Source organism: Squalius cephalus (genome assembly GCF_949319135.1).
Source record: "Squalius cephalus genome assembly, chromosome: 20".
Classification (NCBI taxonomy): Eukaryota; Metazoa; Chordata; class Actinopteri; order Cypriniformes; family Leuciscidae; genus Squalius; species Squalius cephalus.
Window position 1 is genome coordinate 21,872,567 of NC_137141.1, and position 26,895 is coordinate 21,899,461.

A 26,895-nucleotide genomic window follows, 5' to 3' on the forward strand; every position below is an offset into this window, starting at 1 on the left:
AGGATGAAATAAAATACACAAACAGCAATAATAATAAATTATTGATAACAAATAATAGTTTTAATACTTCTTCCGCCGTGCAATGTAGTTCTATAGAAATGTTTAGTAGTGTTTTACAGTGGCTTCGAATGCAGCTTAGCCAATCATTCATAATCATGACCATTTCATAGACATTTTAAGTCATCAATCAGTAATCTTGACATCTGCCCTAGCTCTCTGTGGCATGTTCATGAGACAAATAGCATGTAGTAATTGAATATCTGATTCAAAAGAATAATCAAAAGGGTGACCACTTTTTTCACCCTATTCACACCTGTTTTTCATTACTGCTGTTACTTTTGACACATTTGTTTAGAAGTCACTTGGATTGAATTCTCCATGTTACAATATAATTTAGTTGTAACACATTACAGTTAAAGGGATAATGCAAACATGCAAATTCTGTCTGTATGGGGAAAAAATACTATGGAAGTCATCAACTGTTTGGTTACAGACATTCTTCAAATTATCTTCTTTTGTGTTCAGCACAGAAGAAAGAAATTCATACAGGGTTGGAACAACTTGAGGGTGAGTATATGATGACAGAATTTTCATTTTTGGGTGAACTATCCCTTTAAGCTATACCACGGAGACGACTTGAATCAGAAATAAGTAGAAGAGCCAGATGTGATGATTAGAAAAGAAATCATTTATAAACATAACACACATCACATACAGCCAGGTGTACAACGCAGAATTTATTAAAATCAAACAATGATTTTTATTATTTCATTTACATCTTTCTCTCCAAACTCTGAGATCCATCAGTCTTTGATGTTCTGGTTAGCTGGACCAGGTCTTGGTGATTTTCAGGTGGTTGAGTTGATCTGCAATGTATTTGTGTTCAGGAAACTTGGCTTGTCGTGCATCTTTGATTTGAAGCCACATCCACTCTCGCCTCTGCGCTGCGTGGCCTCGCTCCTGTTCCAGCGTCATGAATGGCCGGCTGATCCAGTATTCATTCTCCGCTTCCTGTTCCAGGCGTTTAATCATATTCCGCTTCATCTGCCAGGTGACTACTCGCGGTCGACGGTACTTCCCGATCCACTGCTTTCCTGGGATCCCCTTTCGCAAAAGTGCCAGAGTCAAGAACATCCTGCAGCCACTGACAGGTTACAAGTGTGAATCTGTGAAAAATATCACCAAGCAGTTCAGATCAAAACATTATAAATGTACACATAATTATGCTGATATGAGTACAAATAATTATTAATTATAAAAGATCAAGCAAAATTAGTTTTTAAACTGTATTAGTGACATATACATGTAATGATTGTACTGTAATGTATACATTCGTTGAGAATATTGAGACTTGAATTTTGAGTTAGTTGATAAACCGCAGATATGATCTAAATAATTTATGATCATTCATTTGTAAAAAACAATACATGTCTTTAATAACTAAAAAGTGCTAGGAGAAACTGATGTAAATTTACTCCTGAACTCCCAAGTCTAAACAGACCAATTTGACCTTGACTTAAAATGCCATTGAAATCAAATCAACAGCATTTCAAATAGAAAAGAGCAACGCCAAAAAAAGATATGTATCATCTACAGCCATATATCCATCTTAGATATGTAAACACCCGCAATAACTCATTTTAATGTTTCTTGCATCACATCATAGACTTGCATGCATGTTGTAGGCGATTAAGAAACACTACCGTTCGTACAACAACGACGAAAACCGAATGTGCTTATAAATCTAAACACCTAGATATTACAACCAGTCCACTACTTAAAACAACAATAATGATTAAGACATTTAATCACTTACACTATCTTCTCTCCAAATCCGAGGCTAGCATGCCGCAGACACACTTGCTGCTGAATGTCAGTGGTGAGTTTATGGCACCGCCACCTACAGCACTGGAGGCTGCAGTGCAACGCGCTCTACTGGCTGATGAACTACAAAAACCTGGAAGGGCATCACTCAATCATGTTTAAGAGAGGGACAGAGCTGTTCAGTTCAGTGTAGTCCTAAAACCCCACAGATACTGCTAATTACACGACTTGTTGCATAAATAATAATAAATAAAATCAATTCATTTTGATTTGAGTTTAAATAATTGTATTATATGACAAGAAAAAGACAGCAGAGTGTAGAGGAGCACTGATTTTTAGTGTTTCCCCCTTAAATTTAATTTAATTTATGTTATAATTTGTTTTAATTAATTAATTAATTTGTTTATTTATTTATTTATTTGTATATGTAGTATTGATTTACGTTTAATTGTATTATTGGCTTATTGGTAGCTAGACAAGAGAACACAGAGCACACGATTCTTGGACATCATTATTCAATCAAAAATGAATAATTCAAAAATGAAATAAAAAGAAAATAAATTCAAATACAGTCATACTCCAGGCTTTTTTCACATGAGAAACAAAAATAGCCAATAGTCACATGTTAGAAGTCTGTCCAATTGGAGTTCAGTACCATGGCCCGGAAGAGTAATCCGGTTCATGTTTTTAAAATCCTCTCCGTGTCTTTGATGTTTCTGTGCTCCGGCTCCGGTCGTGTTTTGGTCAGTACTCGGAGGAGGTAGAAAGATGACAGCCAGAAAGTCCGGGTCGCGATTAGAGTCTGAAATAGAGCGCTGTCGATCAGAGACACAATGGGACAAGATACCAGAACTCGTGCGACAGCTGTCTGCGAAACTCATCTCAAACGGTGTGTGTTGTTTATGTACATATTCTCACGGCTAACCGCGTTAGCTCTGACAGTGTGTGCCTCAGGCCTGATGGCAGAATACGTGTCTGATTTATTCCCGTTCATTTAACTACACATTTAACGGTTCTTTGAATTAATACTTTGATTTCAGGGTGTCTGAGATATTATATTATTGTTGCCCTTTTGGTAGCAGTAGTGTTCCACACATCTGCCCAGTAACGTAAGTTACACTTCCTGATTGCTCACACAGTTGTGTCCATTCATCTTCATAATTTCTATAATTCATATTTGATCAAGTCTATGAAGTTATGAAGAGTCATTATTTGGCTTATTATATTGTGAAGGTGTAATGTCAAATTATAGGAGTCTCTTTAACTGAAAACACAGATTCAGTTATTTGTTAAACAGATAGTTTAGTGTTGCATTTTCAAACTTGAATTTCATTGACTCACACTCGGATAAAGAGAAGTACAAAGTAATAAATACAAATAATAATGAATAGAAAGGGGCAGTACACAAATATCACCAGAGATCAGTTAAAAGTATAGACAATTTTAAAAGTTTTGAATGCTTTTTGTGTTGATAGATTCTTATATTCTTTATAATGTTTTGTTTCTTTAAAAAAAAAAACTTGAAAAGTGGCTTCAGTTTTACAAAGAAATAATTTTTTGTTAATATTTGTAACTATGTTATATGTTATAAAACATCATTATTTTATTTGCATTATGTTTAAATATTGTCAAGACTAAAATAAGTGAGGGATTGCTTAAGGGAAGGTTTCACAAAAAGAACATTTTACAATATCATTTCATTTGTGAACATCTGTAAGATGTTTTTGACTGGGTAAAATTTATAAATGAAGATTGTCCTAAAGGTTGGTTTAATATCTATAATGAATCTACATTCATACTATTCACAGCAATTGCCTATTGCCATCTTCACATTTAGCCCTGTTCATTAAAAGGTACATATTAATAAGCATTATTACATGCACAAGATGTGTATGTAAGGCAGCAGATTAAACCACATGTGATTCAGAGCCTTGTAAGAATGTGGTCAGGTCCAAGACGTGATTATATCTGGGCTTTATGTAATGCTATTTTCACTATCAGTGTTTGTTTTTTGACCTTACTCTGTAAATATAGTGCAGGTGACATCTCCACGGTTACTGTTTCAGTCAGAGGAGAAAGATGAAAGGGATAGTTCACCCAAAAATAAAATGTCTTCCACGCTTGAGCTCGCTGACAGTCATTATGATAAAATAGCCCATAAAGTTCGGACAATGTCATGTGACAAATTTCCTCAGTATAGTCCTGAGGTCCGTTCTTCATACCTCGCTTAATACATCTGAGATGATTTAACAGATGCCAGATCTTCTAATCGTGATAACTGTTTTTTCAAACGAATTTGCGTATTTGATTAAAATATCTGGATTAAGCTGTCTGACATTACTGCGCATTCCTGTGTTCATTGGAAAGGGAAGATATATCAATACTCGAAACCATGATCACCAATGCAGCGATTGGCTGGCGGTAAGAGAGCAACGTAACGATAAAAGAGAATATCACACACCTAATGAAAAACTAGAATTTTCTGGACCTTTATAAGTAAACAGCCAGGCCGTTTTGTGCTTATTTGAGTGAATTCAGGTGCAGGACTGAACCTCTGCCTCTCTTGTAGATGATCTCGGGGAACTTCTGCTGGGGGAGGCCAAACTCCAGCAGTACCTCAAGGAAAACCCCATTAAGCAGGGAACCAGTCCCCGCGGGCCCCGGCCCCGCCTCCAGGAGGTGCGGAAACACTTGACGGCTGCTCTTGATCGGGGGAACTTAAAGGTAAGCCTGAACAGTCAAAAACATTTTTGTTACTTGAAATAAAATAAAATATATTTCAGGTAGTTAGTTAAAGAATTATTTTTTTTATTTAGTGATGTACTAAAATAACTAAAACTGAAATATAAAAATAAATAAAAACTACAGTAGTCAACATTTGAAGTGGATCAGAAAAGTTCATCAGAGTTGTCCTAAGACAAGAACAGGTATTGTTCAAATTGTTCAAGGTTTTGATCCACTTCATATGTTGAATACTGTAATTAGATGCATTTAAATAAAATCAAAACTAATAAAAATGACAAGACAATAAAATGACTAAAACTTAAATTCAAATGGAAATGACAAAAATCGAATTGAAATTTGTATTTATTTGATGTATTTCATATATTCTTGTTCTGTATCTAAAATGTGAGGTGATTGTGGAGCTATATTTGACTTCACTGTAAAAAAAACAAATTATAAATAAAAACCTGCTGCTATATCCTAAATTAAGTACAATCAACTTGGCTGTATAAGTCATTTCGACTTAAATTATATTCAACTGAATTTAAAAAAAATGGGTTGTTATAGAACTAATAAATTGTTATTTTAAACTAAAGTTAAAGTAATGTAAAAACAATCGGATCATATCATTTTTTTTACAGTGACTGAGTGTACTATAATGTGGCGGTGTGTGTATTTGTCTTTCTCTCCCAGCCTGAATACATGCAGGAGGCCAGTCTGATCATGGCTAAGCTGTGCTATGTGGAGGCTGATTACAGGGAAGCGCTGAATCAGTACGGCCGTGTGAATCTGGATGAGATGCAGCTGGTGGGAGCTCCAGTGTACAGACTCTCCATGATCGCAGAGGCCTATGCCACCAAAGGTAAATAATCAGTGTAGAAACTCCGAAATCACAGTGTTTTCTGTTTAGAGCTGCGGGTCTGTTACATAGCTGACATTCTATCAGTGTGAAAGCACCATACGCTGCTTATGTATGCGCTGTGAAACAGACATGTAACTTGCTTTGGTAAGGAGGTCTCGTCTAACCACAACCGAAACTTTCTGCAATCAAGTACATATTTCTGTCCTCACTAAAGACAAACTGCTGCACAAACAAAACAACAAAATCACAGGCAATCACAGCAGTAAGATACTTAATATGGAGTGGGTTTTTTGTAGTGGACCAGTGAGATTTCAATATACATACAGGATAAAGTCTATAGATTACACTACTGTTCAAAGATTTCTTTTAAAAAGAAGTGAATACTCTTATTCAGCCAGGACAAATTAATTGATCAAATTTAATATTTATAATGTTACAAAATATGTTAACAATGTATCATTGTTTCCACAAAAATATTAAGCTACACAGCTGTTTTCTAAATTGATACGATAGTAATAATAACTGTTTCTTGAGCAGCAAATGAGCATATTAGAATGATTCCTGAGGGATCATGTGACAGTCAAGACTAGAGTAATGGCTGCATTACTTTTTTATTGTGTATATGTGCTAAAAAATATATTTTTTTTTTCAACGTTTAGGAGTACATACACTAGCGTTCAAAAGTTTGGGGTCGGTAAGATTTTTAGAAATATTTAAAAAATAAGTCTCATATGCTCTTCAAGATTGCATTTATTTGACCAAGAACACAGTATGACTGTTGAAAATTCAGCTTTGCCATCAGAGGAATAAATGACATTTAGAAAAATATCAAAATAGAAATCAGTTCATTTAAATTGTAATAATATTTCACAATATTGCTGTTTTTACTGTATTTTTGATCAAATAATTTCAGCCTTAGTGCGCAGAGACCTCCTTTGGTCAGATCAGTGTAGAGATGGTATCCTGCGGTTCACATTTTGACCTTTGGGTGGCAGCATTGATTTAATATGTGGTGCTCTGCAGAGAAAAGTGTTTGCAACTAAATCCTTTGCTCTGAACACACACACACTTTTAATTCCGAGCACAGTGAATGTGTTTGCCAAGACCGCAGCATGAGGTCTTTGATTAGAGTTCTGACAGATCGGCGGTACTGTGGGGCTCTGGGGGAAAAAACTGCAGGGTGGCACAGAGCCTGTCTCATCCAATCATCTCATAGCATCTCTGTGACTGACAACTGCCTTTACAGGGGGCAAGCTTCCTCCTTTGACCCTAATCATCCATCACGCCCCAGCTACCACACACGAACACACGTGTGTGTCATCTTTCTGGCGCTTCCTGCCTTGTCTCATGTGTATATTAAACCCTCGTCCTGAATTTTAAAAAAATCTCTCTGTTGCCGCCATGAGCTGCTTGTCACAGCCTGTCCTGAGGCGTCAGTTTTACTGTGGCCGTTAAGAGCCTGATCACGTTAATGGGGCTTGTCTTGGATCTGGCTAGTATAACGGGCCTTTAAACCTCTAAGAAGAGCGATATGTATGTGTTTAGAGGAACACAGCAATTGAGAGGAATAGATTTCTGATGAATTTTTTATCTGTATCAGAACAGAAGTCAATGTGCCTTTTCCAGACCTTGTCTGGTCTCCAGTGTAGCAGGTCTATATAAGGTAAAGGGATTTACAGCATGTACACACATTTTTATCTCTCTCTCTCTCTCTCTCTCTCTCTCTCTCTCTCTCTCTCTCTCTCTCTCTTTCTCTTTGGGCACCAATGTGGAACAACAAGATCATAGAAAATCCCTCTGCCCACATTTGTAATGAAATATAACTTTTCCTTAAAGCTAGAGTGTGTAATTTTGTGCCCACATGATAGTGGTTCTTTAACTATATTGCACCAAGGTCCCCTTTGTCCATAACAATATTCAAAAATCCCCAGCCCTAGTTTTGTTCTCAAAACTTGTTTCTAGGGCTGTCGCGGTGAAGGATTTTCCCTTGCGGTAATTTTGAGTGGCTCAATAGCGCGATATGCGGTTTTACCGCATTTATTAATTTATTTTGATTTATTTATATTTATTTGTTGCTATATAAATAAGTGTCACGATGTGGTTAGCATGCACAAAAACGACTACATTTTCAGTAACCAATAAACCGAATCTAAACAGCGTCTCTCCGCATTGAAAGCCTGTCACTCAGCGCGCAGTTGTTACGGCAACGGACTGTCTTTGAGTGAGTCATTAAACCATTCATTCAACAGCACGTTCAAAAACGCTGATTGATTCATTAAAAGATAGTAATGAAACAAGGTTAATTATTTTTAACTTTGAGCTCCACTTTTCAAGGCTCAGCTAACCAGCAATGCGTGACTCACTGAGTTTTGTTTCCCGCGAGTTCCTCGCGCTGTGGATGCTGACCAGCGCTGTCGCTGATGCCATTCATGGTAAATACCCTTTATTTTAAACGTTAAAAGGATGACAGGACAAATATTTAACTTTCCTTGGAAACGGCAACCTTTTCACGAATATGACTTGACCTCAAATACAGACGCAGGTAATCGCACGTGCTCAGTCGATCACTCTCTTCACTGTCTGTTTAGGCAAGTGCAAATCCACGAAGCCTCTGTACAAATCACCATGATAAAATCATGATCGCCACGTCTTATTATCATTATTAACTTATTTAACATTTAAACATTCAATACACATGCACGAAGTTCAAAACAAGAAGGGTATAGCCTTATGAAAAAAGAAAACACGCGAATATCGCGGTTGCTGCGGTTACTTGAATTCCTCTGTGGTTGGCTTGTCAGTAGCGCACTACTGCGATATTGCGGTTATCGCGACAGCCCTACTTGTTTCAATGTATGGTCACTTCTAGCAATAGATAATTACATTTCAGGATTCCTATTTCTACACAATAATATATTTTAAAGCTTGGTATAACTAGTAAAATGTATATTCATTAAAAAATGCTCATGGCGTTTTAAAATGTTTGTTTTTTTAATTGACATACATTTTTCAGGTCTAGAAATCTCATTTTATGGGCCATAATTTGTTATTTGCTAAGTAGAGGGACATACTACTTTTATAGAGCATTTTATTGGATAATAATTGGACACTTTAATACAAGATGAATCAATATTTTTGGTTGGTTTTCTTGATAGAGAAACATTGTACATTTTAAATGTGTATATCTGCAATAAAAAAAAAAAAAAAAAAAAAAAAAACGTTATTAATTATAAAAATGTTTAGGATTACATACACTACCAATCAAATGTTTGTGGCCAATAAGAAGTCTCTTATGCTCATCAAAGCTGCATTTATTTGAACAAAAATACAGTAAAAACGTCGGCGCCAATGGCCTCGTGGTCAATGCGCCGACATGTAGCGCCTTTGCGCTCGGGCGGCCCGAGTTCAAATCCCGGCTCGTGGACCTTTCCCGATCCCATCCCCCCGTCTCTCTCCCACCTTGTTTCCTGTCATCTCTCTACTGTCCTGTCACAATAAAAGGAATATCACCAAAAAAAATAAAAAAAAAAATAAATAAATACAGTAAAAACAGTAATATTGTGAAATAATATTACAATTTACAATAATTTCTATTTTGAAAAGTTCAATTTATTCCTGTAATTACTCCAGTCATTAGTGTCACATGATCCTTCAGAAATCATTCTAATATGCGGATTTGTCGCTCAAGATACATTTATTATTATTATTATGAATGTTAAAAACTGTGATATTTTTTTCAGGATTTTTTTGATAAATGTAAAGAACAGCATTTATTTGAAATATAATTTTATGTGACAGGAAAGACTTTCACATTGTTACTGTGACAATGTGAAAGTCTTTACTGTCACATTTGATCAGTATTCATTTATTAAAAAAAAAAAAAAAAAAAAGACTGACCCCAAACTCTTCAACAGTAGTGCAGATGCCTTAAACCTTTAACTAATATTTTATGTCCACTCTTGTTCTCTTCCTGTCTTACTGAGACTTCACAGTCAGTGCACTTTTAATCAGGATCTCATCATTACCTTCTCGCTCGTGATGGATTATTTGGCTCCGTTTTCATTTTGGAATCATTTTGTGACTCAGTACCAGACCGTTTTCTTCATCCTGTGATATAAGTCGATATCTATTATTGAAGCAGTTTGACAAGTAGTTTGGAGGGCTACAGTTTCTGTTGCCTGTCACATTGCCAAACTGTCATGAAAACTTTATCTGCATGGAGAACCCAATACTAACGGCAGCCAAACAAACAACTCTCATCATGTTTACCGGCCACCTGAGCGCGGGGTCCGGCCTGTTTTCACTCATGCTATGAGGGATTTAAGATGTGAATTAGGAAGTTGAAGCCAGTAGACAGAGATTGGCCACAGATTGTGTGACATCTCTAAAGAACCGTGGTTGTATCTTTACCTGGCTCTCAGCTTACCCAGACGAGGCAAGGAGATACGGCAGTGGAACAGACATCAGCTCGTGCTTAAACATTTAAAGCTTTTCTGGTTTGTCTGAGGTCTTTGATTTTCTCACACATGTATATTTCATTGTCTTACTTCCTCTGACCAGCAGCAACAAACAAACTCCACTTACATGACCGAAACATATCACGTTCAGTTTGACCTTTTCTGAATGAATATCATATCCTTAAGTTAAAGTATGGATCAAACAATAACAGTGTATTTCATTAGTCAATTGAATTAGAATTGACATAAGCGCTGTGTGAAATTCAAGCTTTGCTTCTACATCACTAAATAAGTGAAATGAATACTGTGGCTCAGTAGAAATTGATTGGAACTAGGATTTTGAAAGGAATATGGTTGGATTGATGCCAGATCTTTGACTTTGGTATTTTACCAGCCTGAGGTAACTACATACTGTATCAAAAACTAAATCGATACCTCAAGCAACAAATAAACAACCTATGAAATCTAAGGGCTGTCAGTACATTCAAATGTCATTATTTTGTGATTAAATTTCAACAATAATCTCTCTAGTTAACACAGTTAATTTGGATGATGTGCATATAAAATAGAAATATAGACATGTATTGTTACATCTATCTAACATTATAAACATTAATTCAATAAACAGTTGTAAATGTTTATTTAATTTGCAATTGGAAAATAAGTGAAAAAAGAAATCACTAACTACTATCAAGTATTTTTTTCTGAGCTTACTCAGCAAAATTCTGCACAAAGGAACAAAATCACAGCCAATCACGTCTATTGTTCAATGTACAGCTGTGTAGTGGGATCAGAAATAGTGAAAGTATTGTAAATTCTATATATTATGTGTAACAACATATTATATACTTATATATAATATACTTATAATAATAATAATAATAATAATAATATAGTTATAACATTTATTTATAACATCAATATACAACATTTTTAACATCTATTTTCTTAAAAAAAAAAAAATAATTTTTTTATATCTGATCTGAATAGATTATATATATAATCCGATCAGAACAGTGCAGAGATGCATAATGTGATTTAGATAATTGATAGTTCATTCCTTCATTTTACTTTTAAATGGCTTTCCTAGTTCTCCATGGTTATTATGTTGAATATGGTAAATGCGTTAGAAATCATGTTTAATCATTTATTTAATTCCTGATGGTATTGCATAATGAATGATACATTTATAGAACTGCTATGCCATATAGCCCTATCAGGGAACAAAAGTTAGCATCAATTATTGCCATTTTTCACCCAGCAAATTATCTTTATTGAAATGAGCTGTCATAAGTCATAAACATCCTTCTGACAGAACAATCTGGCAGAGCGCTGGGACAGCTCTGTGTACTTTTCTTGCTGTTGGCATGCGTAAGGCATCTCATCCTTCTGCTGTGTGTTCATAGGTCTTTGTCTGGAGAAAGTGCCCATGGCGTCCCCATCACTGTCCAATCGTACTGCAGACAGAGACCAAGAGATCATCACTTGTTATGAGAAGTCTGGAGACATTGCCCTGCTCTATCTTCAGGAGGTAGAAAAGGTATTTCCAAATCTTCATTCATACAGTTTTCACTTCTGTTTTAGCACGTCAAATGTACATACATTTTGTTGCTGAGGACAAATTTGCACAGTTCTAGTGCAGAGGGTCAGCCATCCGTGAGGCTAATCTCTTACTGTCCCACCTGTGAACTTTAAATCACAATCAAAGCCTTTTACAGGTCAAAGTTCATTCTCTTGCAGAGGAAGATTCTCTGTTGCAATAGTAGCGCACAGATTCCTCCCCCTGCACAGTGTTTAGTATTTACTGCTTGTGATTTAGCGTTGGTGGGGAAGGGAGGGAGAGTGGAGAGATGGAGAGAGAGTGAATGATGGCGAGGAGAACGGCAGAGCTTGTATTCTGCTGCAGTGTTGATGCTGCATTTTTTGGGTGCAGCCGAAGTTTTACGGTTGACCTTCATGCGTGGCGCACTCGTACCCTCCTAACCGCCGTCCTCTCTAAAGTGTTCTCCGTGTAAATATAGCAAATTTGACTCTGTGCTTCTTTTGAAGATATGGTCTGAATTAGCTGAATAACTAACAGGAAGTTACTGGGGAAAAGAGTTTGAGCTTGTTTCAGTAATGACTGACAGTAACATTTGATGATGTGTCCTGTCTTCAGGCTCTTAGTGCTGGCATTCAGAACCGTAGTCCAAAGCCTGGCCCGGTCACACAGGAACAGGAACTTGGCTACTTCCTAGAGACTGGACTTCAGAGGGCTCATGTTATTCATTTCAAAAATGGGTGAGTGTGTGTTTGTGTGTGTGTCTGTGTGTGTGTGTGTCAAGTCAAGTCACCTTTATTTATATAGCGCTTTTTACAATACAGATTGTATCAAAGCAGCTTCACAGTGATAACATGAAAATAATACAACAAAGCTTTTTTCTAGAAGAAAAGAAAAGTTTCTTGTGTGTGTGTATATATTCTCAGTAACTAGGGCTGGGCGATATAACTGAAAAAAAAATTCAGCCTCTTGACAATATTTAATATAGCCTATATTTTGAAAAGGGTCTCAAGAATCACTATTTTGAACAAACAGCAAATTGATTAATGCAAGAAGTAATACCGTAAAAATTAGAAAAATTGGGGAAAAAGGCACTCACTCTAGTGGATGATATATTATAAATGAAACATTTTAATATATCATTATTATAAAGTTATATGCACTAATAAAACAATAAACAACAATATTTACTGATGTATACACTACCGTACAAAAGTTTAGGTTAAGTGAGACTTATATGAGATATATATATTCAGCCAAGGATGCATTAAATTGGTCAAAAGTGACAGTAAAGACATTTATAATGTTACAAAAGATATATATTTCAAATAAAATGCTGTTCTTTTGAACTTTCTATACATAAAAAAATCCTGGAAAATATTGATCAGCACAACCATTTTCAACATTGATGTTAATAAAAAGATTTCTTATAAACAAATCAGCATATTAGAATAATTTTTGAAGAATCATGTGACACTGAAGACTAGAGTAATGACAGAAAATTCAGCTTTGAATTTAGCATTTTTAAAATATATTAAAATAGAAAAGTGTTTTTATTATTGCAATAAAACAATATTGCTGTTTTACTGTATTTTTGATCAAATAAATTCAGCCTTGGTGAGCATGAGTTTTGAATTAAATCATTGAAACTGACAGTTTGAACTGATTATTATAACTGTTTTGCAAAACTATTTCAATGGCACATTCTTGATGAAACGTAATAGTCAAATAAAATGAAAAGCATGGTGATAATCAGTAAAATCATCTCAGATAAGTTATGTATATATTGTGTGTATAGAATTCAATATATCACTCAGCCCTGTCAGTTACACAGCACATTATGATTCATGGCCCATACAGGCTACCTCAGTGTCCATCATTTATAATTCCTTCAGTTTGTACATCCCTTGTTCTCTCTCTCCACCCCTCTTTCCCTCAGACATGTGCTTCAGTGAGTGGTCTAGGAATCTGCTGAGCTTTTTGTCTGCCCACTAACTCCTCTGTATTCATGGCTTTTTTTTTCGTTTTTTTTTCGTTTTTTCAAATGCTTCATTAACCCTCTGTAGTTCTCAGCCTGTGTGTGTCTGTGCGTCTCATGTTATTTACTTGTGTTCTGTTGCCACCATCTCCCCCTGCACCACGGCCTCTGCACCATGGAGCCGTGTGTTTGACGACTACTCGTACGTATCTCTACACATTCTTCATGTAGAGTAGTGCCTTGCTTTTTTGTAGAAGCTTCACACAAAGGCAAAACCTAGTGAGCTGCCTACATAAGCAGTATTTTAAGGCAGCATAGGCATGCTCTCAACATGAAGGCTGCATGAATACGCTGCAGTTTTAAGATGGCATCGTATGTATCCTTCATGGATAAGAAAATCCCACAGTGCATTGAAACAAATGGAAAAAACTGTCCAAGATGGTGGACAATGCAAGAGATGTTGATTATAAATATACGTATTCATTTAAAGGGACAGTAAAACATTTTTTAGCATGTTGCAAAGACTTCTATTTAAAATAAATACTGTTCTCTTGAACTTTCTTTTCATCAAAGAATCATAGAAAAAATGTGTCATGGTTCCTATAAAAATTATGAAACGGCACAACTCTATTCAACATTGATAAGAAATGCTTCTTGACCACAAAATCAGCATATTAGTATGAAGACTAGTGTAATGAAGCAGAAAATTCAGCTTTGCTATCACAGGAATAAATTACATTTTTAAATATATTAAAATAGAAAACTATTTAAATCACAGTAAAACCTTATTTCACAATATTACTGTTTTTACTGTATTTTTGACCAAATAAATGCTTGCTTGGTGTGCATAATAAACTTATTTCAAAAACATAAAAAATTCTTACTGAAGCTAAACTTTTGAATGGCTGTGTGCCTATAAAATAGATTAAATTTTTTTTTTTTTACTTAAATGACTTAAATTACATTTGCATATGTAACTTACATTGCATTCAAGGTGCACATTTTATCAGCTCATGCACTTCCTAGGATTCAAACGGATGAACTTGGGGTTGCTAGCACCATGTTCTACTGTTTGAACTACAGGAATGTAGATTTTTTCAAATTTTACTCAACATTTTATTATTTTTTTTGCATAGTAATGTATCAAGCTGTTAGCTTTAGCAACATGCTAACTTTAAACTTAAGAGAAATCAATTGGGAATCGAGTCACACAGTGGCAGCAAGGCAGCTTACTATTTTTGGAGCAAAACAAATCAAACAGAGAGAGGGAAAAGAAAAGCCTAGATAGTGCTTTGATGCCCAGGTGAACTAAACATGGAGGATCCCACAAGCTGATTAATCTCTGTCAGCAAAGATTTGATTTTGTTTACTCTGACAAGACCCTCTGATTGCAGAGAGTAACACACCTAGTCAGTGATCTTCTTGTTGTAGGAGGGGAAGGGAAGGCATGGGAAAGCTGAAGGAATAGGAGACAAGTTCATCCTATATCCTAATCTTTCATTCTAACCAGAGGTACACCTTTCTTTTTAGCGATTTTCAGCACTAGCGTGAAACGTGAGTTGGCCTTACACGTGCCAATTTGAACTGTTTATGAGAATGTCCATCTTTTTTTTTTATTGGTGCAGTGAGTGTGTGGTTGGGGAGGGATCTACCATATGGATGCAGGTGGGGCATCTGTCAGTGCTTGTAATGCATCTGTGTGAAATATGACCCCTGCAGTGGTGCATTGTGGGTAATGTATCTGTTAGGCTCATAAATGATTGAAAGCAATGTCTTTAAATCTCATGCAACATGCAGTTCTTACAGCACAACAAATGTTCAGCGCTCAGTCTGTGTGCTATAAAAACACTATAGACCGGATTAAAGGTATTAAAGTGATAGCTGTTTTCATTTTATGGCTGATATTAAAATTCTATACTTTTTGACAAAAACAAACAAACAATGTGTTTGATCACACAGACATTTTTTTTATATATATATATATATATACACACACACACAATACTCCTATAGGTTTAAAATCAGATAAAAACATGTGACTGTTTTTGAACTGATGCTTGAATTGACTGTTTATTTGTTAATTCTTTTTCTTTCTATCCTGCTCACTCTCATCGCTATTTTGACACGTCTGTCTCTCTCAACACAACTTCTGTACTGCGTCTCCCTGTATTCACGTGAACCTCTGCAAGCTATATTCTCTGTTCTTTTCACATACACGTCCATTCATGGTTTGTGTGTTTTCATGTGCTGTCAGTTTGTGGGAATATTGGAATCTGATGAGGATATTGACCCCAGTCATTGACAGGCTCTAACTCATTCACAGGTTGTGCAGAGTTCAAACAGGTGTTAATTGTGACCGTATCAAGAACTATTGTAATTGATGTGCTTCCTGTTATATTCCTGTCCACAGATAAGTGACAGCTTTAGTCTGACGACTTGATGTTAGAGCTCATTAAATCATGGCAGTGGTCTGACTTGTCCTGAGGGTGTCTGTCCGTGTGTTTCCATGTGTTTGTGTATGAATTTTGTACTGAGTTGATGTGAAATTTGTTGATGTCAGCTGTCAGGTTTCTTCAGCTCTCTAGAGGTGATTAATGTTTTGCTTTTCTCTCTATTTCCCCGTTCTGCAGTAACCTGACCCATGGTGTCGGCCGCTTCCGAGAGATTCTCCGAGCCGTTGAAACCAGAACCACTCAGAACCTGCGTATGGTGTGTGTTTATGGCTTCATCTTGTTGCCTTTATCTAGAACAGTAGTTGTCAGCCTTTCTTGACCCCAAGTCCTCTCATTATCCAAGACAATGTTCATAGACTCCCCATGCAGATTTCTGGTACTTCTGCTGTTATGACAAAGCTGCTTTTAATTTACAGAAACAGGGGGCCGGATTCATGAAAAATTCTTCATAAAATTCTTCTTAACTGCCAAATTCTTCTTATTTTCTAACTTAAGAAAAAAGATAAGAATATTTTGTATTCCCAAAAACTTTTCTTAAGAATGTTCTTATCTTTTTTTTCTTAAGATTGTTCCTAAGATCAAATTTAAGACGTATTCATCTTCATAAAAAGAGCACCCAAAAGAGCATCTGCATCTTGGGACGGGCTTTTTTAAAATAATGATTTTTAACTTGAGGTGGCGCATTAAAAACACAACACAGAGTGATTAACTCCCGTCAAGCCAGTCGTGACGAAAACAGTCCGCTTATTATAACTACGGTAATCTGCAGGTAGTGCAAAAAGTCAAGCTTTGATGTGTTTTTCATTCAGCGAGTCTTCAGCATTACCCGCCTTTCAGTTTAATACACCTATAATAACAAATAACACCTATAATTTTCTTCTTAAGTAAAAAAACCTCAAATGTTAGTAACATATTTCTTCTCAATAACATATTTTAGATAAATATTATAAATAATACATAAATTAGAAAAAATATTTATTCATTATAGAAAAGTCTAGAAATTACACTATATTACACTATTACACTATATAAAATTTTTAGTGCTCAATACACACCGTTCAGTAATTTGCATGGCAACACTTCAAGCGCGCGATCTGCAAAGATATTATAGCGGACACCAAACATGCGACACGGCAGAATGTTGCTGTGGTTACCATGCTATCAATCATCACAATTTTGGGAGCGAGTCGGTTTCCCTACACACACGGAGCGATAATTTAGGGGATTCACTCATGTATTTAAATACAGTTGTCACTCCTGAAACTTTACAGTTTGTATGTGGCCTCTACATCATCTTGGAAGTTTGCTTAGGCACCGTATGGGCCCCGGCCCCCTGGTTGAGAACTACTCTGAAGGTATATGTTTATGTGTGTTTGTGTTTAGACTATTGCCAGGCAGCTTGCAGAGATCCTGCTGAGGGGCATGTGTGAACAGAGTTACTGGAACCCCCTTGAAGACCCCCCTCACCACTCCCCACTGGACGATCCGCTCAGACACAACCCACACATAAAGGACTACGCCCTCAGCCGCCGTCCACGCATCTACTCAGGAGAGAAGTAGGACATATCTCCAGCTCTCCTAGATCGTGCCTCTCTCTTCCCATTTGTATAGTGGCATGTCTAAAGCCCGAAGTATACTTAAGTTGTGTAACGCAAACACTTATGCCCGGTTTCAGAGACTAGGCTTATGCCTAGTCCCAGACTAAAATGTATGTTTGAGCTGTCTAAACTGAAAGAAACTTGCACTGACGTATCTTAAAATATATCAGTGCCATTGTTTTGTCTCAGGATGGACACTAGTAATGTAATGTTATTTTCTAAGGCACATTTATTAAGCCCAGTTCTTGCTTAATCTAAGCCTTGTCTGAGAAACCAGGTACAGCCGAATGCACAACTTTTCAGAGCTGAAAAGCTACATTTCTAAAACTGAAATAAAACTAGATGAAAGCCCTAATAAAAATGACAAAAATACACAACAACATTTCTAAAACTTCAACTAATTTTGAAAAAAAAAAAAAACACTATTTAAATAGTAGTATTTAAATAATACAAAAAAAGCACAGGGTTTGTTGCGATTTGGCAACAATTTGGCTCGTTTTTTTCTTGTTTAGTGTGGACAGACCCATTAGATTTCTTGCTCTTGTTGCATCTCGCCAGATTAGGACAATTTTCTGCTTTATTTTTATGATGTAGTATATGGGAAAAATGAAATGATGAGAATTCTGGTAGTTTGTTTCTTGTTACTGTATTCATGATGTCATGGATAGAAAAGTTTGTGATATAGCCTTTATTTCTCTGTCTAGTTTGTTTTGTCCGCAGGAGAACACAGAGGAGGCCTTACTTTTGTTGTTAATCAGTGAGTCCATGGTGAGTAGCAGTAAAACTCCTGTGACCTTCTGAACTGCTGTTGTGTGACCGCTAGCACATGTCGCTGCAGGTTTTTTAGCATAGAATGCCCATCATAATAGCACTGAAAGCAGAGCTGGAGAATCAGAGCTTTAGCTTTAACTTTAACTCAGCAGATTTAAACCATTAGCTCTCTTGCTCATGTGGCTTTTCTTTAATTTTCTTCAAACTGATTGCCCAACAGCCCAGGGAGTGACTGTGTTCAGTTATAATGTGTTTTTACTTAGGGACAATGTGATCAAGCAGTGTTTTATTTCATAGAAATATTTACTTAACTACTGCAGTGACTGTCTAATATTATCAGTAGCATCTATTATCAATAGTTCTGTTATACGCTACTATTCAAAAGTTTGGGATAATTTTTTATGAATCAATATTTTTATTGATTAAGGAAGCATTATGTTAATAAAAAGTTACAGTAAAGACATTTATAACGTTACAGAAGATTTCAAATATCCATAAAAAATCCTGAAAAAAATGTATCATGTTACTGTCATTTATATATATCAGTATCTCTGGTTTTACTGTATTTTAAGAGACATTTAACCCCAAACATTTGAACGGTAGTGTGGTGTGTGAATGAGTATATTAACTTCTGTATTTATCGTAGGCTAACAGAGACGCCGTATTGAGTCGAATCCCTGAACACAATAATGACCGAATCATCAGCCTCCAGAGCGCCTCGCTGGTGTACGACCTGCTGACCATCGCGCTTGGCCGTCGCGGACAATATGAGATGCTCTCAGAGGTGAGGTCCTGCCCACACTCATCACTATGGGAACGTTCAGGAATACTCCCTCAGCGGGACGAGTTAAACCTCCTGGTGTGGTTGCTGTGGTAACCAGACCAGACATGTACTCTAGACTGCACTCTCTCTGTGTGTGTCTGTGACTGGTCTAGAGGTTATGCACAACATTTATTTGTGTTTGTGAGCATATAACAAGCCAGAATGCAGTCTGCATGTCACAGTTTTGTTCAAATCTTTAAGTATTTAGCGTTATTTATAACTTTCTACTAAGTTTCATATTAAACCATGGACAAACCTGAAATGATTGTTTTCAGAAGCCTGGCCTATTTAGGACAGAACAGACAGATGAAAAAAAGCACTTTTGGTGTGTATGTGTGTGTGTGTGTGTGTGTGTGTGTGTGTGTGTGTGTGTGTGTGTGTGTGTTTTGTATTGTGATGTTCTCATTAGTGTACCTGGGCATCATTTTCTGTTCCATCTCCATCTGTTGATCATGCTGTTGTTGCTAATGTTAGACTCAGCATAACTTTTGCTGTGTCTTTTATATTCAAGGATTTCGCAGTTGTGCAATCGCAGGGCCCCAGGAGCCTGCCAGATTTATTGTGTGCCCTCTGCAGGGTCATGTGTGTTTTTGTAGATGTTTGTTATATAGATCTAATTGTTCAATGAATTGCTTTCTGCTAAGCTGCTAGTGTGATTAACTGTAAAGCCTCAGAGACACACTGAAAAGCCTGTGGCACCCTGGGTAATCTACAGCGGGAGACATGGCCTGGCTCTGTGTTTGACCTTTGTGTGTGTATCTGGTAGGGTCATAATTTTTGTTCTCAACTCTTATCTGAGGTTATCTGTGTCCTCTCCACAGTGTCTCGAAAGAGCCATGAAGTTTGCCTTTGAGGAGTTTCATCTCTGGTTTCAGCTCGCTCTCTCCCTGATGGCCGCTGGGAAGGTTAGTGTTCCATTTTACAACTCCTCTGTACCCCAAAGTTTCCATGGTCATGCAAAAACCTGGAAATATCAGGCAATTGTGAAGTTGTGATTTCAAGGCCTATAAAAATAATGAAAATTGATAATGATGAAAATGAATGAACATTTATTTTATATAGATTTAAAATATCTTTATTTTATATATATGTATATATATATATGTGTGACAAGGCTTTCAAAAAGGATGCAGGAAAAATGGTGGTGCATTTTTGTGGACGAAATCTTTGGACATATAATTTTGTTAATACCGTACAAATACTTCCGCCATTTCCGACACCAGTTTTGACGTTATCTCTGTGTGTCGCGTTAAGAGTGTCATGTTAAAAGACTATTTAAAATCTGATTTGAGCAGCCAGAGCATCCAGACTGCAAATCTGTAAAAGCATCTCATTTCAAACAACCTCCAAATGTGGTTTGAAAAAGATTTGAAATAAAAATAATTTTTTTTTTTTTTTTTTTTTACTCATCTAGAGTAAGTCTAAGTCTAGTCTGGTAGTCTAAACATATCCTGATATACTATTTATAAAATATATCTAATACTTCGCTAGAAATGACTTTTTATCAGTGCAATCTCTGTGTTTGTGTGTGTGTAGTCGGCTCGAGCAGTGAAGGTGCTGAAGGAGTGTATAAGACTGAAGCCAGACGATCCGACCATCCCTCTGCTGGCCGTCAAGCTGTGTATTGGAAACCTGCACTGGGTAATGAAAGCGGAATCATGGGAAATATGCACAGGCTCAACTGGAGAGCTGACACTGACCTGTTTATGACTCTGTAAATCCATTACTGTTAGACCGGCCATGAACAGTGAGATGGTGATGACATGGGGTGTGTATTTGTGTGTTTTAGCTGGAAGAAGGTGAGCGCTTCGCTAAAATAGTGATTGATATGGGTGAGAAGGCTGCTGAATTCAGGGCCAAAGGCTATCTAGCTATTGGTCTCGTCTACAGTCTGAAAGCCACAGATGGTGAGTAAACCTGCACAAGGACACAGTGCATATATAATTTCTATACCCTTATAGAACTGTAATATTTACTGTATCCTCTATAACACTCTCTATATATTTTTTAGAATCCATTTATAATACTTTACAACAAAATGTATCTTCTCTTTAATCTTTTTAGAATGGTCTCCGCCCTCTGTAATACACAGTATACTCTCTATAACAATATACACTTTCTATAATCCTTTATAAGTGTTGATATATTAAATTAATTAAACCAGATTCAGTTTGTCATTCTATAAGATTTAAGATTCTGATTCTGCATGTTTTTTTATAAAAAATAAATTATTGAGGGAAGAAATAAAAAAGTTCTTAATTTTGTGTGTGTGTGTGTTTTATAAATTAGGCTTTCATTTTTATTATATATATATAATTAGAATATGTGCCCATGCCACAAACTTCTAAGCTCCCTGTCTGCAGTGATTTATAATTTTCCCTTTCTCTGTTCTTATATAACACACTCTTTAAGCACTCTGTACCTCTCTGTAATGCCTTTTGTAATGGTTTATGCTTTCTCTACATTCTATTACCTGCACTATACCCTTTCTATAATCCATTTATACTTTATAACCCATTTCTTTTCTTATATAACACACTCTGTACCTCTCTGTAATGACAATTACATAATTTATAATGGTCTCGACATTTTCTCTTTATAATCACTCCATAATGATCTACACATTATCTATTCCCTCTATTACACACTTTATAATCCCTTGATACCTTTTCTCTAACATTTAGGTATCTGAAACCTTACAGTTTTCTCTTAGTTTCCTGCTTTATCTTGTCCTTGCCATCTTCTCACATCTCTGTCACCTGTCTTTACAGCATCTCTTCGAGGAATGCAGGAAGAGTATCAGAAAAAAGCACTGAGCGCTTTCCAGAGGTGATTTTCAGATTGTCCTAAATTTCTGTCTCTCTCTCACTCTCTCTCTCTCCCACTGATGAAACACTGTTTCTCTCTCTCTCAGAGCACAGAGTCTGTCCCCCACTGATCATCTGGCTGTTTTCTACCTGGCACTGCAACTGGCTGTATCTCGACAGGTAGGAGAGTCAACATCTGCTTCTTACACACAGGTAGTCAGAATTAAAACATTTCAACATTCAGATGATGGTACACAATACATTTCTCCTCCAGTTTGCTTTTGATACCTAGGTGACTGTAAGCATTTGCCATATGGCTAATTTAAACTGCTTCAAGCCACACATAGGGCTGGGCAATATGGCCAAAAATATTATTACATGTGTGTTTTTTTCTATATCATTCAATATTGATATTTATCACAATATTCATTAATGATCCATTAATGATGAAGAACATGCACTACACATGTTTGTTAGAACATGAAAGGATGTAAGAAAAAGATATAGGGCCCCAATTAAATCTTTTTTTAGACCTGTTAGTCTACATGTAGGCTTAATTATTTTTTCAATAAATATCATTATTGATTTATCTCCCAACCCTAGCCACATCTCTCAACCCTAGCCACATCTCTCTCTTCAAGTTCTTACCATAGGAAGATTGTTTTGTCCTTATTTCTCTGTCAGTCTGTCTCTCTCAAATGTCAGTCTATTATTTTTCCGTCTCATTTCTCTCTCACCCTGTTTAAAACAATCATCTAATAAAAGCGTCTCTTGTGTGTGTATGTCAGATTCCAGAAGCTCTCGGTTATGTTCGCCAGGCGTTACAGCTGCAGGGCGATGATGTTCATTCACTGCACCTGCTGGCCTTGCTGCTGTCAGCTCAGAAACACTACCACGATGCTCTCAACATCATCGAGATGGCCCTCAGTGAATACCCTGAGAACTTCATGTGAGTCCAACACGCTCACAATCACTGTCACACTTTTACTAACCTCTCAAACTTATAGTTGGATGTAGCCTTGTTTTTTGACTCCACTGAGTTGATACAGTTGTCAGCAGCCAATCAGAGAAAGGGCATTCTTGGAGAACCAATCAGCTTATTCCATGCTTTTTTGCACAGCATTTGTAAAGCCTTACACACACACACATGAACACACAGCAGCAGGCAGTGTTTAGACATTTAGAGGCATGCCACAATGCCCACTCTAATGAGAATGTTTGTGTTCGCTGTAGCAGCTGGGATAGATGGGTACATATCTGCTGCTGGCATCTTCAATTAGACGAGTTAGAAGCATGCGTGTGTGTGCTGGATGTTTGGAGCACTGGGCAGTCCCCACGCAAATTCCCTTCACATTTGATTTGATCAGAGTTCCCTCCATCTCTGAGTTTATGTGTGTGTGTGTTGTCGTTCTTCCGGCTGTGTGCTTCAGCCACTTACATAATAGAAAAAAAAAATTTCCTCCAATCATATGGCCCTCTTTTTCGACCTGTTTTTCCCTGAACAGTTTTGGTGGTGTGTGTGTGTGTGTGTGTGTGTGTGTGTGTGTGTGTGTGTGTGTGTGTGTGTGTGTGTGTGTGTGTGTGTGTGTGTGTGTGTGTGTGTGTGTGTGTGTGTGTGTGTGTGTGTGTGTGTGTGTGTGTGTGTGTGTGTGTGTGTGTGTGTGTGTGTGTGTGTGTGTGTGTGTGTGTGTGTGTGTGTGTGTGTGTGTGTGTGTGTGTGTGTGTGTGTGTGTGTGTGTGTGTGTGTTTATCCAGTTTGTGTGTGTGTTTTTCCATACATTTTGCTTCATTGCGTTGAATGGAAATGCACCAGAACATCCAGCCCACCTTATTCCACACACACAGACACATGCGACAAGATTAATTCAGTGCTTGTGTGGGCGTCCTAGCGGTGTAGCGTGCAAATACAGCAGAGATGAAAGAGCGGCTGATGAGAATGTGCCTTCAGCGCTTTGAATTGGCTGAACTCATATCAGCGTGGCCTTCAGAGCCCGCAGCACATGTATGAAGCTCAAACTGATCTCGGGTTCAGGCTCCAACGACAACGAACTGTTGAAGATCAACCTCGATGTATGGTATCTGCTTCACTCACACACACACACACACACCAGCTGGATGTCCTCAAACGCTGCCATATCTGATTATAGAAATGCCCCTCTGCTCTCTCGATGGTGGGATGTTCACTCCGTGCAAGCAGAAATACTATCTGCAGAAATGTGTGTGAAATACAGTTGTTACCAGGGGATTCTGTGTGCACTCATTAGCAGAGATTTGCAACTCTAGACAGGATACAATACACCCCTAACTCCCATACACACACACATATATATATATACCGGTATACAATATACAACACAGCACTCAATATAACACAAATACATAATTTGGATTATTGGATATTGTTTTATATTAGATATTAAATTGTGTATTTCTCCTTTTTTATGTTTAGATTATCTAGGTGTCATCTAATTCTTCCAACTTTTTTCTAATTTAAAATGTAATTTATTCCTGTGGTGGCAAAGCTGAATTTTCAGCAGTCATTACTCCCGTCTTCAGTGTCACATGATCCCTCTGTGATAAAAAGAAACTTCAAAAGAACAGAATTTTTTAATAGAAATCTTTCAAAAAGTCAGTTTAATGCATTCTTGCTAAATAAAAGTATTTATTTAAAAAAAAAAAATCTTACTGACCCTAAATATTTGAACAGTAGTGTACTTTACTTTTAATTTTGTGATGCCTAAATTAAATGTAAGCATTTAAAATGATTGATTTTAATCTTTAATGTTTTATTTTGAATGTATTTAGACAAAATTGTGTACAATGTTAAAATCGGCTATTTATGGACTAACAAATCAGAATTGATTTCTCTATACTGTACACACTATTCATTATTTAGATTTTTTCCCTTATTGTTCAGATTTTTTTCTCATTGAGAAATCTATTGATCTGCTCTGTTGATATTTTTTTTTAAGTAATCCCAGCTGAAAGGGCAGAATCATTTTGAGCTTGATTAAAGGTTTGCATTTAATATGGCTTTCAGAGGAGATTAAGCTGATTAGTCTTTATCTGTGTTCAATAAACTCAGCTCCTCTCTGTTTATTAAACACTTTCAGATGGAAGGAGAGTGAATATAAACTTTTTTTATTTTCTCTGTAGTCTTTTATTTACAAAGGTGAAGTTGGAGACGTTGTGTAGAGGCCCAGAGGAGGCGTTGCTCTCCTGCAAACGCATGCTGCAGATTTGGAAATCCTGTTACAACCTCACCAACCCCAGGTACACACACACACACACCCTTTCTCTCTCTCTCCAGCTGTTGACACATGAATGCTAGAAGCTCAAGTGTCTGCACTCACCATCACACATAAGACAGCACAGCATGTCTCGCTGACTGTGAGGAGCTAACCACTCCTTCATTAAAAATAAATAAAAGCACAGCTCGTACCAGTGCTGCATACTATGATTCAGTCCTTCTTTCTTTCACTCGCTCTCTCATTCTAATGGCTGAAATACCAACCCCCCGCTGTCAGAACACTCCAGCTCTTCCTGTCAAACTGTCCTGAACTCCGTACCTGGTGACAATCCACTGGAGACCAATTAGTGTCCGGACACAGTAACCAAACTCTGCCACTGCCACATATTAAGAGGCCCTCCCTCCAAACCCTGGGTAGCGCCACTGTGTCAGGACCACTTGAGCTCTTCCACCCTTAACCTCACCGCTAATACATGCTCATAGTCATCCTTGAACACCAAACAGTTGCTACTCCATCAGAGGTTGTTGTGCACCCTACAGAGACTGTATGATGAGGAGGAGGAAGAGATGTGTAGTGAAATTTCAGTAAAACTTCAGGTTCATTCCGTATTGTCTGCGTATGAAGCACAGCTCACACAGAAGTCACTTTCAAACCAAACAGCTTTCTTTTTATCAACACTTTGAATTTGCATAACCAACTTGAACTCATTGCGAAATATGTGCGAAATCCCTGATCAAGTGGATTCCTATCGACTGGATTAAGTGAAAATTCGCCGAACAGCAGTAAATGTGACCACACAATAATGCTCAGTATGTCAGCTATCAACCGATAGAGACAACCGATTTGGACTATCGTCTCTATCGCGGTTACGCTCACGTGACGTTGCTGTTCTGTGCCGTCTCGAAAGCTTATCGTTTGAATGTGTTTTAAGCCTTGCGGTTTTAAGTGGTTTTAAACTGTTCAAGCGCAAAAAGCAGCGAAAGAGGACTACTTTCGGTATATGTGCGCGCACACCTCCTGAAACGTGCACGCGCATCCGTCCTTCGGATGAGAGGTTAAACCGAGGTCCTGGCTCTCACTGTGGTCATTAAAAATCCCATGGCACTTCTGGTAAAGAGTAGGTTTCCTGGCCAAATTCCCTCCATTGGCCTTTATCAATCATGGCCTCCTAATAATCCCTATCCACTGAATTGGCTCAATCACTCTCTCTCCCCTCCACATATAGCTGGTGTGTGGTGAGTGCACTGGTGCCGTCTCTTCATCCAAGTGGATGCTGCACACTGGTGGTGGTTGAGGAGAGATTCCCTGATATGATTGTAAAGCGCTTGCCCCCATTTCATTTCACACATAAAGCCACTGCTCTTAGCGCCTAGACTACTTTCTGATGCCTTACTGGGCTTGAACAGTCAAATACACACACTTGTATGTCAAAATACCCGTCTTTGCGAGTATCCTCATAAACGTAGTGGTTTATGTCTTAAGTGAACGTAAATGGTTGAGAAAGAAAGCACAAGTGAATCAGTATATTAGATCAGTGCATTCGCTCTTAAAGTGACAGCAGCCTAATATACATATTATGTAAAATTCTGCTTCATACTCTTTACATTTTCTTCATCAGCTTCTTTGAATCTTCTTCTTCTTAACTTGTTAAATTAATTTTTAAAAAAAGTAAAAATTGTAAATCTGAATTGTTTTTTCCCAAGATTGTCCCTGAGTAAACTGACTTGGTCTCCCCCAACATAAACTTTGCAGTCTTTTTTCTTTTTCCTTATTTTTTTATCTAGGCGATTTTTCTTTCTTTTTTTGC

General features: G+C 37.1%; 2 protein-coding genes across 4 annotated transcripts in view; one reads left to right on the top strand and one right to left on the bottom strand.

Annotated features, from left to right (window-relative positions):
• Positions 1–667: 667 nt before the first annotated feature.
• mrpl57 (mitochondrial ribosomal protein L57) lies at positions 668–1,898 on the bottom strand. The gene is made up of 2 exons (XM_079853069.1): positions 1,817–1,898; positions 668–1,166 (listed from the first exon to the last, which is right to left on the bottom strand). Exon 2 carries the CDS (start codon positions 1,132–1,134, stop codon positions 823–825), a length of 312 nt encoding a protein of 103 aa, XP_079709195.1. The 5' UTR covers positions 1,135–1,166; positions 1,817–1,898; the 3' UTR covers positions 668–822.
• Positions 1,899–2,527: 629 nt separating this feature from the next.
• The window catches only part of ttc7b (tetratricopeptide repeat domain 7B), a 39,899-nt gene continuing 15,531 nt past the window's right edge, over positions 2,528–26,895 (top strand). For all 3 annotated transcript variants that reach the window (XM_079854070.1, XM_079854071.1, XM_079854069.1), the window contains exons 1-16: positions 2,528–2,713; positions 4,394–4,548; positions 5,242–5,410; positions 11,274–11,407; positions 12,026–12,147; positions 16,016–16,094; positions 17,222–17,394; positions 18,141–18,204; positions 18,854–18,991; positions 19,852–19,935; positions 20,567–20,671; positions 20,820–20,937; positions 21,802–21,859; positions 21,945–22,017; positions 22,626–22,786; positions 24,994–25,110. In XM_079854070.1, the coding sequence (XP_079710196.1) occupies positions 2,593–2,713; positions 4,394–4,548; positions 5,242–5,410; positions 11,274–11,407; positions 12,026–12,147; positions 16,016–16,094; positions 17,222–17,394; positions 18,141–18,204; positions 18,854–18,991; positions 19,852–19,935; positions 20,567–20,671; positions 20,820–20,937; positions 21,802–21,859; positions 21,945–22,017; positions 22,626–22,786; positions 24,994–25,110 (1,871 nt within the window). In that variant the 5' untranslated portion in view covers positions 2,528–2,592. The remainder of the gene's footprint in view (positions 2,714–4,393; positions 4,549–5,241; positions 5,411–11,273; positions 11,408–12,025; positions 12,148–16,015; positions 16,095–17,221; positions 17,395–18,140; positions 18,205–18,853; positions 18,992–19,851; positions 19,936–20,566; positions 20,672–20,819; positions 20,938–21,801; positions 21,860–21,944; positions 22,018–22,625; positions 22,787–24,993; positions 25,111–26,895) is intronic.